At 47.1% G+C, this 13,672-nt stretch overlaps 1 protein-coding gene across 1 annotated transcript in view; it reads right to left on the bottom strand.

Annotated features, from left to right (window-relative positions):
- NOL4L (nucleolar protein 4 like) overlaps nt 1–13,672 on the bottom strand; it is a 97,562-nt gene that overhangs the window by 70,550 nt on the left and 13,340 nt on the right. Inside the window, exons 2-3 of the mRNA XM_037915659.2 lie at nt 4,811–4,966; nt 952–1,063 (exon numbers count right to left, since the gene is read on the bottom strand). Coding sequence (XP_037771587.1) covers nt 952–1,063; nt 4,811–4,966 — 268 coding nt within the window. The remainder of the gene's footprint in view (nt 1–951; nt 1,064–4,810; nt 4,967–13,672) is intronic.

Below are 13,672 nucleotides of genomic sequence, written 5' to 3'. Positions count from 1 at the left end.
TTGTAAACCTATCAGTTCTTGGAGTTTAAAGGAAGGATAATGAAACTAAATACCGGAGTTGTGGTGATAATTTGGTGTATACTCTGACGTAGCATAATCTTGATTATCCAAACACTCTGTTATCCAAAATAGGGTCACAACCTGCATGTCTATTAAGTACTGCAAATTACTTCATTATCAGAAACTTCAGTTATTCAAACTTATTCATTATCTTTCATTATGTAACCAATAGTTTAAAGGGGAAATTTAAGATCAAACTTGCTCAGAAATATAAGTTTTGAGGCGGGGAGGAGAAGGCCTTTGCAAAATCTAAAACCAACAGAAATATCTGCAGTGTTTTTGACCAAACATTAGGGCATGGTGCTAGTACAGGAGAACCAGAAAGTGAAACTGACCAGAAAAAAAAATGAAACTGACTAGTCTATTGTCCTTGTCCAATTTGAGAAAAGGCAAAAAACAAAACCAAACAGCATAAAAAATGAAAGAATTGTGCAAAAACAACTTACTGTTCAGTTTTAATATATTAATGTATTATCAATAATATAGGTAATGACATTCTTTTGGAAAAGAAATACCATTGCTAACCACACCACGTCCCGATATCCAGTCAATGACAGCATTTCAATGTGAAATGCCTAGAGTAGCAGTTTTCAAACTGTGGATTGGAATCCCAAAGTTGAGTCCCTTTTTAATGCGGTCGTCAGGGCTGTTAGTTAGACTTCCTGGGGCCTGTGGTCAAAGCCAAAGCCCAAGCCCCGCCACCTGGGGCCCAAGATGAAGCCTGAGGGCTTTGGCTTTGCCCACCCCCCATGGGGCGTCAGGGTTCAGGCTTCGGTCCTCCCCCTGGCGTCATGTAGTAACTTTTGTTGTCAGAAGGGGTTCACGGTGCAATGAAGCTTGAGAACCCCTGGCCTAGAGTTGCCTGTGCTAGCAGAACTCATTTGCGTTTACCTTTGGGCTCCAGTCCATTGGAGTTAAAATGCATCCTCTTCTGGCACTCAGTGCAACTCATCAGGAACCTGGTCACAGCTTCTCTTGGAAGGAAAGCATAGGTCTCTGCAATCTGGGAAAACAATGAGATGTCTGTGTATCCTCGATAAGAGAGACTGCTTAACACACAGAACCAAAGGACATGAGTGATCACAGGCCTTGACCCACTTCACCTTGCTCAGCATAGGAAAGAACAGTATTAACTCAGAGTGAGATACTCCTTTAAGGCCCTAGCCTATGAAGTGCACAGTGTGTCCTTATCGCCATAATGGTTACTGGTGGAGCACAGCACCTCTCAGGAGGTGCTCTGCATATCATAGGATAAGGCCAATAGCGACCTCAGATGACAAGAACAGACCTCTAGACTTCTCATACAGCTGACACTCCTATGCCATCTCCTATAATTACACCTATAGGAAAGGCTGAGAACAGTGTAGCTGTAAGTTCTTAAACTCAGTGAGAGTGAGGTCTCTGAGGTTCTTGTTCTGTTAGCATTGTTAATTACCATTATACTGGTAATTGGAAGAATCCATTACTCTTTTTAGGGGAAGTTCTGTCTTTTCCACACTGAAAATCTTCTATTAACGTTTTGTATTTCAATGACACATTTTATTGAGGAAACAGAAGACACTTACAAATATTAATGAATTCAATTTCTCAATACCTCTGAGGTAGGTATGAGTTACCCCTGTTTTACAGATAAGGAAACAAGGGTACAGAAAGGCTAAGGTCAAACTTTGATGCCTAAAGTTAAGCACCTATATGCATATTTAGGCACCCAAATATGCAGCCTGATTGTGAAGCTGGGCACCCACTACTCTGAGCTGCAGCAGGTGGCTCAGCTCCTCTGAAAATTTATATTTGAACCTTTTGATAGATTTTTAAGGCCAGAAGAAACCATTAGATTATCTAGTCTGACCTTCTGGATAACACAGGCCAAAGAGTTTCACCAAGTTACCCCTGTATTGAGCCCAATAACTTCTGTTTGACTAGAGCATCTTTTCCATAAAGGCATCCAATCTTGATGTGAAGATAGCAAGAGATGGAGAATCCACCACCTCCCTGGGGACTTTGTTCAAAGGATTAATGACCTTCACTGTTTGGTCCAAGTGATGTATCCTAGCAAGGGAGTACAGGAGTCCAGAAGAGAACCCAGGAAGTCCTGGCTCCTGGTCTCATGCTCTAATCAATGGAAACACTCCTTCCATTTTGTTTTGCTAAGGAAAATGGAAAACACTTAAAAAGCCATAGAGACAAGGTAGATGAGGTGATATCTTTTACTGGACCAACTTCTGTTGGTGAAAGACAAGGTCCGACCTGAAGAGCTCTGTGTAAGCTCGAAAGTGTGTCTCTTCCACCAACAGAAGTTGGTTCAATAAAAGATAATATTCTGGGACCAACACAGCTCCAACAACACTGCAAATACCTTAAAAATCCAAACATTTTATATCCCTTAGGTAAGGTGAGATGGGTGAAGTGTGAACATCTTGAAAAAGAGAAAAAAGTCTCTTAGAGCAAAGGGGGCAGTATTTTGGTTGATATTTTGGATTTCTGCAAGCTAAAGTTATCATGGGGAAGAGACACATTTATCTCCACTAAGTGGCAGCATAACCCCAGTTTTGGACGCATGCTAATAGCAGATGGATGGAAAGTTCAGACAGGGATCTTGTCCCAAAGCTTCAAACTGGGGACACAGAGCCTGGATCGCATGGGATTTGCCTTCAATCTCTCTAGACAAAGACCAATCTCACCATATCTTTTATGGCTGAATAAGTGTCTTTGGTTTTCAAGGGGTCTGTTAGAAATTCAGTCATCAGGAACTCTCCACAAAAGGACTAAAATTCAGGCACATGAAGAATGCTGCTGGAAAACATGAGTATCTGAAGTGTACTGTGAACTGCCCCTTAGCCATGCCTGTAGGACTATGACCAGTTCCCACCTCTCATGGTGTCTGCTGCAAATTTCAGCTAATTTTAGTGATACAATTGTTATTTCTCAGCTGATTTGATGCTCTGCAGAGCAGACAGCTTTCTTGATGAGTTATCTCCCATCCAAATTCCCTTTCTGATTGCCTCTCTCTGGAGGTCATGGACAAGGGCAAACTCTCCAGTGACTCTCTGATTAGAGATGGTGGAGAGAGAGAAATAGCAGGGGACACACTGAGTCTTCTGGAGTTGCCCATCCAGACAGAACCCCTTTGTGTATCAAGCCACCAGGATCTGAAGCTATATTTAATATAAAGTATTTCACATTCCAAACCTGGCAGCAAATGAATTCTAGGGCAGCGTGATGGGGCACAAGGGAGGACAGACAGTCGAGTCCTGCCAGGTCAGAAGGGGATACACACTGTTAATATGATGATCTCAGCTCAGGAGGGAATCTGAGGGGTGGAGCATGGAGCTATCTGACTGCTGTTAGCAGGCCTGGGAAAACAGACGTATTCAGCCTGGTCCCCTGAGGCTGTGCAGTGCACAGATTAGTACTCCAGAGAGCTGAATTGAAGGAATTAGGGGAGGGTCAGAGCGGTCTGCTGTGGAAATGAGCAGAAAGTTTCTGAATTACAATCATTCTGGTGGAGTTGCCCTCCTTAATGACAGAGAGGTCATCTGCCTCCAGCCAGAGAGCATCACTGCATACAATCACGCTGCAGGCCCTGCTCTACTGCAGGGACACAAGCAATGGGGACGTGAGATATACACAGAGCTCTCTGCTCCTCAGTAGGGGCTCCAGCAGCACACAGGTCCTGTAGAGGGACTGGGCTCCACCATAGGCACTCAAGGGGTGTGCAGAGCCCTGTGGAGCCTGCAGTCTGGAGCAGGGGACAAGAGCATACTCAGCAGCCTGTATCCCTGTGGGGACTCAAGTAGCATGCAGAGCCCTGCATGATCCCAAGCAGAAGGCAAGCTCATTGCAGGGACCAGGGCAGCATGTACAGCCTAGTGGAGTCTCAAGCATGAGCCTGAAGGGTGCATACAGCAGAGAACAAGCTGCTGCTGCTGCATGGCCAGTCCTAACAAAGAAGGAATTTTCCAAGTGGCCAGGTCCTCAGGCCTCCAGGATTCAACACACCAGCAGGAACTTGGAGAGTGAATTCCATGCTCCATGTAAAAGAAACAGGACACACATACTTGTGTTGAAAGAATATGGAGAGGAAGGAGAAATATTAACCTTTGCTAAACACACTTCTGGACAAATTCATTCCTGGTCTAAGCCTTCAGGCTGCATAGACAGAAACGTGGCGCTCTGTTCTCTAGGCAGCACTTTACGAAATGTCCCACTCGTAGGTGACTGTCACTGCCTCAGTTTTGCAGATGAGGAAACTGAGACAGAGTTAACATGGTTTACCCAAGGCCACTCAGCAAATCAGAGCTGGGAAAAAAAGAGCAAACTCCCAAGCTCTAGCTGTACCCTTTTCTTCAGCGATGCTTCTCTGCAACTGAGGGGGGAAGAGAGGCAGATGGCATAGAGCAGGAGACACAGGGGTGGATAAACATCCCCTCTCACCTGAGTAGTGCTCCAAGGTCAGTAAGGGTCAAAGCCTTTCTGATTATGTGTGGAGTTGCGTTTATTTGTTGTTTAGCTGTGCCCTTCCCTGCCACTGTACGCTTGTGCCACTACCCCCACACCTTTCCTGTGTCCTCAACACAGCTGCTGTGCCATTATACCATTCTTTCACACTGCACACGAGTGCGCATACACAGCCCTTTCCCTTGTGCCCACTCTCCCCCACCTCAGACCCATTCCTCATTCTCACGCAGGAGGCCTTTCCCCTTTGCGTCCGTGCCCCCGGCTGTCTGAGAAATGCCGGAGGAAGTCTCACCGCTCGATAGGTTTTCTTCTGCCCAGCATGTTTGGGTGCTTTGCCTGGCTCTGCTGAGCTCTCCACATGCATCGAGTAGATGATGTCAAAGAAATCTTCCACCACAGCAACGCGTTTCAGAGAGATGCCCTCAGGCTCCGACAGTCCATCTGCCCCCTACAACAGCACAGGCACGTTGAGTTAGTATCAGTGATGGGTGACAGGGGTGATGAGATGGGCCGCGGGCTAATGTGGTTGGAGGGGGGGACAGGCACAATGTTCCAACCCTGAGCTGCCCTGAGCACATAGGATATGGGGGGATAAATTAAACAGCGCTCCAGGGAGGTTCCTATCGGAGCCAGGGCAGTGGCGGCGGCTGCTGCTGCTGTGCTACTAAAGCTTCCAGTGAAAATGGACCAAGAACAAAAACAAGGGAAGAGTCCGGAGTGGAATTTTAAACAACTGAAAATTTCCATTTTCATAATTTAGAGCAATCTCACTAGGCTGGGAATAGGCAGAAGAAGCTCTTTGGATTTGCACATGATACCCACCCTTCTGGGGCCGGGGGATACTAAACAGATGCAACCCCCCCAGACTCAGACCAATTAGCAGGGCCAGCTTTTACTGTGATGCCAGGATGAGGTCCCTGAAGAACAAAACTGAATCACCTTCCTACCCTGCGCTGACCTTTCCAAGATCACTCTCTCACACACAGCAGCTGAGCACTAGCAGGACCATCACCGCTCTTTGTGTGTTAGGATGTGCTGAAGAACATGAGGCTGTAATCCTGCCACATGGCAATGGCGAGAGACTGGTGAGGGTGGAAAACGTGGTGAGCACTGTACCGCTTATCTTGCTGGCACAAATGGTGTCAACTCACAGTGGCAAGGTTTGCCAAGAAAAGAAGCAGCATCCTTCAGTACCCAGCAGCTGCTAATGTCGCTCCATCAAACAGAACCAGAGCCAGGCGCATTGATGGGAGATGGTAGGGATATCTAGTCTAGTGTAAAAGTAAGGCTAGTTTATTCTAGGAGTCAGGCTCCTTGAGAGAACATTCAGCCTTCTGCTTAAGAAAACAGAATTATTGTATATATGTGTGTGTATATATACACATGCACTTAGATGGTATTATGGGCCTGATTTCCAAAAGGTTAAGCATGTAAGCCCAATTTGCATATGAAAAGATTGTGAATGCACATGCAAGTTGGGCACTTGTGCACGTAAATGACCCACAGCTCCTCTTTTGGATACCCATTCTGCATGTGCAGTCACAGTAATTACACATGCAAATTATGCATAGAGTTGCACATCTATTTTTTTATTGTCTTGTGTACACATTTACTATATTCAAAAAATGAGCCCTGTTCTTAAGCAACCACTCAAGGGACTGTCAAAAATCACTTGTTCAATGGAGATGGCCTTCTAATAAAGGTTATATTCAATATGGATTTGTAGATTCCAGGACCTGAATGGACCATAGTGATCATCTAGTCCAGGGGCAGTCAATAGGCGGACCGCAGGCTAAATCCAGACAGCCAGATACTTTTGAAAGGACGCTGAAATCTTTTTATTTACTTATTATCATTATTTCTTTAATTATTATTTTCTCTGGAGTCTGGACCTGGACTATTGCTTGACCAAGAAATTTGGACCTTGACAAAAAAATAGATTATCCCTGATCTAGTCTGACCTCCTGTAAAACATAGGCCATAACACTTCCTCAAAATAATACCTAGAGCCAGATCTTTTAGAAAAACATCCAATCTTGATCTAAAAATTGTCAGAGATGGAGAATCCTTTCAACTCTTAGTAAGTTGTCCCAATGGTTATTTACTCTGTTAAAAATGTATACTGTCCTTATTTTCAGTCTGAATTTGTCTAGCTTCAACTTCCAGCCATTGGATCGTTTTATAATTCTCTCTGTTAGACTGAAGAGCCCATTATTAAATATTTGTTCCCCAGATAGATACTCATAGGCTGTAATCAGTTATCCCTTAACCTTCTCTTTGTTAAACTAAATAGATTGAGCTCCTTGACTCTATCACTATAAAGGCAGGTTTTCTAATCCTTTGATCATTTTTGTGGCTCTCTTCTGATCAACATTCTTCTTGTGTTATGGACACCAAAACTGCACACAGGATTCCAGCAGTGGTCATACCAGTGCCAAATACAGAGGTAAAATATCTCTATTTCTACTACAGATTCCCTTATTTATGCCTCCAAAGCTCACATTGGCCGTTTTGGCCACAGGGATGCACAGGGAGCTCGTGTTCAGCTGATTATCCACCATGACCCCCAAATCTTTTTCAGAGTCACTGCTTCCCAGGATAGAGTCCCATCATTCTTTGTTCCTAGATGTGTACATTTACATTTAGCCATATTAAAATGCATATGGTTTGCTTGCGTCCAGCTTACCAAGCCATCTGGATTTCAGTATCAGCACCTGTCCTCTGCATTATTCAGGCACCCCCCAATTTTGATTTTGAGACCTATCCCTTAGCCACCTTTTAATCTATTTAATGTGTGCCATTGTAATTTTGTATCACACTAGCTTTTTCATCAGAATGTCATGTGGTACCAAGTCAAATGCTTTACAAAAGTTTGACATGTATATTATATCAACACTATTACCTTTATCAACCAAACTTGTAATCTCATCAAAAAAATATCAAGTTAGTTTGACAGGATCTATTTTCCATAAACCAAGGTTGACTGGCATTAATAAAAAATAAAAGGAGGGTCATATAATTAATTGAGTTCTGTATCAGCCACTCCATTATCTTGCCCAGGATCGATGGCAGGCTAACAAGCCTGTAATTCCCCAGGTCATCCTGTTTATCCTTTGTAAATATTGGCACAACATCATCTTTCTTATAGTCTCCTGAAACTTCCCCAGTGTTCCAAGAATTACTGAAAACCAACATTCTATGATTCTAATGGTCCAGTGAGCTCCTCAGCCAGCTCTTTTAAAACTCTTGGATGCACGTTGTAGACCTGCTGATTTTAATATGTCTTAACTTTCAGTAGCTGGAAAGAATGTTGTTATATGATATTATGACATTTGTTTTCTCCCCAGATCAGAACAGAAATATGTATTTAACACTTCTGCCTTTTCTGTATTATTATTATTGATAATTCTACCCTTTCCATCTAGTAATGCACCAATACCGTTTTGTTCCTAATATACTTAAAAACTGAGGCTGTGTGCAGACCAGCAATCCTCAGTGCAGGGTCAAAATGGGGATAATTACAGCAACGGGACAAAGAAACTGCACAATGTGAAAAGCACAAACAGACATGACATACAAGGTTCTTACCAGGTTCAAGGGGAGGTGTGCCCTACAAACACCTCAATAAACCACCCCTGACAGGGCCTGCAGCCACCTCCTCTCTTCCCTTCACCCCCCATTATTGCTCGCCACAAGTGTTCAAAACCATGAGCCAGGCCCCCATAATAGCATGACACTGACTTAAAAATCATGAGGAAGGTGGGGACCATGAGGGCAGTTTGGCTTCAGCCCCCTTGATAGGGTTGCCAGTTTTGGTTGGACATATTCCTGGACGTTTTTTCCATGACATAATCTTTAATTCCTGGAGACTCCAGGCCAATCCTTGGCAACCCTACCCCTTGAAAGTAACAGGAAGTGGCAGCCATTTTGAATAAGGGGAAATTCATAAGTTTTACGTCAGGAATGATGCAATCGTGTGAAACTTTAGAAAACACCAAATATTGCAAAACTCGAAATAAAATCATGAAAGTTGGCAACCCTTATCTTCCCTCACACAGGGTCTGTGATCTTGCATCCTTATCCTCTCTCCCATTCATGGGGCCCGTGCTCTCTTCTAACACACTCTCCACACAAGGCCCCTGCCATTGCACCCATATCTTCTCTCCCCCAACTTAGGGCCCAGGGCCCATCTTCCCCCTCATGGGACCTGTGTGCTCTTTCTCCCTGTCCTTCTTGCAGGGCCCATGCCTTTGCCCCCAAGCCTTCCCTCTCCCCTTCTGAGGCCCACCCTTTCTCCCTCCCTCTCCCCTTCATAGGGCCAGTGCCCCCTTCCCTTCACAGGGCTGTGCACTTCCCCTTCTCAACCCTCTCACCAGGCCCAGGCCCCTTCTCGCTCTTCACAGGGCCTGTACATTTGCACCCAAGCCCTCTCCTGCCCCTCCTGAGGCCCATGCCCTTTCTCCCGCTCTCTCCCACTCCTGGGACCAGGGCTTAGGGTTGCCACCGCTGAGGTACAAAAAAATGGGACATCCGGGATGATCCTGAGCCCATAAAACTGGCCAGCTGGCAGCATGCACTGAGCACCCTTAAAGATTTCCCAGGACAGCTACCTCATAAAAGGACTGATCCTTGGAGAACCTGGACCGGTGGCAGCCCTTTCGGTGCCCCCTCTTCTCTTCTAGACCTATGCTCCTTTCCCCTTCACAGGGCCATGCCTCCGCTCCCTCTCTCTTCACTCACTGGGCCCATGTCTGTTCCCGCTCTCCCCCCACGGGGACCATGTACTTTTTCTCCTGTGCCTTTGCACCCAAGCCCTCTCTTCCCTTTCTTGAGCCCTGGGCCCTTTCTCCTTCTCTCACCCTTATGGAGCTAGAGCTCCCTCTCCCGTCTTACAGGACCTGTGCTCCTCTCCTTCTCCCCCCGCTCATGAGGCCTGTGCCCTCTCTACCTCTCAGGGGGCCATGTCCCTCTCCTCTCCCCACTCATGAGCCCCACGCCTCCTCTCCCTCTCCCCCTCACGGGACCCATGTCCTCGCCCCTCTGGGCAGGGATTTTCCCTGTGCACCATGCGGACTGCAGCCAACTCTGCAGCCTGCCTGGCGCAGCAGTTCCCAGGCTGGGGGAGGGGTGACTCACTGCCCACATAGGCTTGGGGCACGGTGCTAGAACCCTGCTGCCTAGGACCCTGCGCCCCGGCTGGGGCCGGCAACCTGGCCTATGGATCTACATAATAGCGGCAGAGCATCTGAGTCAGCCTCCATCCCACCCCGGCCCTTGTTCCTCTCTAATAACCACACCACGCTCCCCGCCCTCCCTCTGCAGGCAGCCAGAGTGGCCTGCTGCCAGGGCTTGGTGCCTGAACCGCCCAGCTCAAGGCTGGGCGCCTTCCCTCGCGAGTGTTAATGACTGTTGACAGAATACAGAGGCTGCCTCGGTGACATCTGCTCAGTTGGCTGCGTGCAGCAGGGTATGACCCGGACTCCTCTCAGCACTAAGGTTGCACAGAAAGGAAAGGACCCTCCCTTCGCCCCCCAGCCCTGGCCTCTCACCCCCTGGCCTCCCCAGGCCCGAGTTTAAAAGCCCTGTTGGAACCACCAGCGCCTCTTCCTCAGGCAGGTAATGAGGGTAACCATGGTAACCCGGCAGAGGAAGTGTATTCTGCAGGAGACGTTAATCCGCGCTCCCTCGAGCTGGGACAGCCTGACTTTTCATTCTCACACAGTAATTAGATACCAGCTGTCAGTGCAGGGGGAAAGCTCAGCGACTAGGGGCTGGCAGCGAGGGGGCAGGGAGGAGGGTGTTAAAGACACAGGGGTCCTTTTCATGGGACAGGGAGGGATCCCCTGGCCCATGTGCATCCGCATTGGGTGGGGGATGAGAATGAGTGGCTGCCACAGCGTTTGCCCTGCCTCGTGTCCAGCTCCTATTACACATTCAAAATCCCTCCCATCCCATGCACACCTGCCGCAACCATACATTTATCCCACCTGTCCTTTATCCCCTCCCTAGACACACACGCCATCATGCACAAGCCTGGTGCCACCCACTCACTCCTTACAAGGGATGTGACTTCTCCTGTTTGTTGCCCACCTGTCTATCATCCCTCCTTTATTATAGCTCCAAACACCCCACTCCATCCTACAAAGGCCTGGTGCCACCCTGCTCGCTGCCTGTCATATCTCTCACATGCCTCTCAATTCAGATCTGAATCCTCCTCTGTCGTACAGATGTCTGCTGCCTCTCGCTGACCATTAAACCTCAGATCTACTCCTCATTATGGTTGGAATCTTCATCCTCTTGTCCAGCACTCTCTCCCACCTATTACAGTGTTTCTATCAATATAGCTCATTAAACCCACTCTTTTCATTCAGCAGGCCACATCCTCACATGTGCCTATGTCCCCTTCCAACACACTAATCCCCATTATGACTTGGGTCATCACTGGAGGGCTCTGCAACCATTGATGGTCCATCAGTGGTCCACTGTGTGATGACCACTGTAATCAGAGATATGTGTAGCATAAACTTTAGAGCAGTGGTTCCCAAACTTTAACAGCCTGCGAACCCCTTTCACTAAATTATGAAATCTCGTGAACCCCCTCCTAAAAATGAATATTTCCAGGGATTTCAGTATAAATTTCCTCTGCGCTCTGTGGGGCTCCTGCTGCTGGACCCCACTGACCGCCCCAACTGCCTGGCCCCGCTCTCCCTGAGGCTCAGGCATCCAGCCCCACGCAGAGCACTGGGGTTCGGGCGGCCAGCTCCCCCGCTGACGGGGGGCAGGGCTTGGGCTGCCAACCCCAACTGCCCGGCCCCGCTCTCCCTGGGGCTCGGGCTGTCTGCCCTGCAACCGGGTCCCACCTGCTGCCTCCAGTGCCCAGGGTCCTCTGGCTGCCATGAGTGAAATTTTTCCGGAGAAGCCCCTGTAACGTTCTGCGAACCCCCGTTTGGGAACCATTGCTTTAGAGGAAGGAGCAGCATTGAAAAGTAAAGCTTGTTGTCTTTCCTCAAAGTGATGTGTCTAATGCAGCCAGCTGCCATCTGATCCCCTCTATGCTGCCATGCCAGTGACCTCTACCCTGACCCAGTGCAAGTTACCACCCCCTCCAGAAGTAACCAGACACTCCCTTCTCCATGCTGAATGAATCCAGTCTCAGAGCATCTCTGAAAGAGACCAAATTATGAGTGGTGGGCTTTGTGTTGTGGACCACTAACGATCCATCAGCAAGTGCATCCAGCCCAACTCCACCCCTGACTCCAGTTAATCTGAGTTGCAAGCAAAGGACCCAGTCCTGCAAGGTACCACGTACTCTCAACTCCCTTTAAAGTCAATGGGTTGAGGATACTTGGCACCTCTCTGACATGGCTCAAAAGCAGTACTGGGACCTGAAGCTGTGAACCCCACATAGGCCAGAAGGAAGAATCCCTGCCTGTTAGGAAGAGCTGCCTGCTCCATTCTGAGGACCTGGAAGTGAACTCTCCCCTAGCTCTCCATGGAAAAGTAGCAAATTTTGGGGAGGGACAACATTAGCCCGAATGTACAAGAGGCTTATCCTGGTGTGTGGCGGGGGGGACGGGACTTGGTGCTTCCCTGTTTGCTCTGTTTGACTAAAGATAAATGCTCTCCTGGCCTTCAGACTAAGGGCTGATACCAGCTGAATTTAACTTCCTGTCAATAAAAAGCCACTTCCTGCCAATGAAACGCTGCCTGATAATGGCAGAACTCTTATTTTCTGTCCATACAGCGGACCCTCTACCAGCGTTCATTAGTTTCCATCTCTCCTGTCTCTGTATCTTCCTCACATACTGCAAAAGGGCTTGTCTCTGTCCCTCTCGCTCTAAGCACTCCCTTTGCCCCATATTGGGAGGGGGCCAGCTCTGTCATTCTAACTGCTTGAGTTCCTGCTGTCTCATAGTGGGGTGGGGTATTGCCATGTGGTGTGTCACATGTCACTGACCTTCTGTCTTTTGGTTACATTTGTATAACTTTCTAATTAAGTGCTATTGAATTGACCTGAAATTGAGTTCCCTGAGTTGAGTCCTGACCCCATAGTGAGAAATGCTGTTTCCATACTCCTTACCCTCCCCCATCCCACACGTGGAGGTGCTCTGTGTCTACCAGTCAACAGTCTGTCACTCCTTACTGCAAACTCCCAGTGGTTCTGTCTGGCCCATGTAAAGGGATTCTGTCAAACACCTGTTTTGGAGTTATTAAGCATGATGTTATACACTTAATCTCAGGAATTTTTGCTTCTCTCTTAGTTGGGTTTTTTTTTTATTATTATTCCCTACAAGTTTTATTTTATTTTTCAATCACTGTCCTTTAGAGAAAAACTGCCTGTCAGCACCTGGAATTGGGAATTTATTGAGAAACATTTACAAGCCAAGCTACCACCCAGAGAAGGAGTTGCAATTTATGGTGCAGAATCCAGTCCTGTCAAATCTGGACAGCAGAATTAACTCCGCAAAGCCTGCCTGGTGTGCCCTCAGTGTTCTACACCTTGAATGCAAACTGCTCCACCTGACTTCAAACTCAGATCCCCGAATCTGTTATTTGCATCCTGACACTGGGGAGGTATGTGACTAGCTGAAATGTAGAGTGCAAGGGTGAACAAGTCCAGCTTGACAATTATTACTTCTTCACACCCTCCTCTCATAATGACAGGTTTCAGAGTAATGAAAGGGATACCGTTTCACTATGAACTCTTGGAACTTTTGACAAAGAAACTGTTCCTGGTACTTGTGCATTTATGGGAAGCTGGTCCTTGACTGACTTCTATATTTAGGTTTCAGAGTAGTAGCCCTGTTAGTCTGTATTCGCAAAAAGAAAAGGAGTACAAAAGCTTATGTTCAAAATGGAATGCATCCGATGAAGTGAGCTGTAGCTCACAAAAGCTTATGCTCAAATAAATTTGTTAGTCTCTAAGGTGCCACAAGTACTCCTTTTCTTTCTATATTTAGACTTTTCTGGGGCTTTAGGAAGTTCACTCCTTGTGGTATTTAGGTGTAGGATAAAAGCAGCTTTTGCAGGGGATATGCTAAATCACAGCAGGCTCCCTCTACTGATGCTGCTATGAGCGAGAAGTTCTAGCTCCCTAGAACTTCACTCTTCCTTCTAGTCTACAGCGCATTGGACACAGTGTGTGCCTGAGGCA

The sequence above is a fragment of the Chelonia mydas genome, chromosome 13 (assembly GCF_015237465.2).
Source record: "Chelonia mydas isolate rCheMyd1 chromosome 13, rCheMyd1.pri.v2, whole genome shotgun sequence".
Classification (NCBI taxonomy): Eukaryota; Metazoa; Chordata; order Testudines; family Cheloniidae; genus Chelonia; species Chelonia mydas.
The sequence above is the reverse complement of the archived record's forward strand: the minus strand, read 5'-3'. Positions and strand labels throughout refer to the sequence as shown.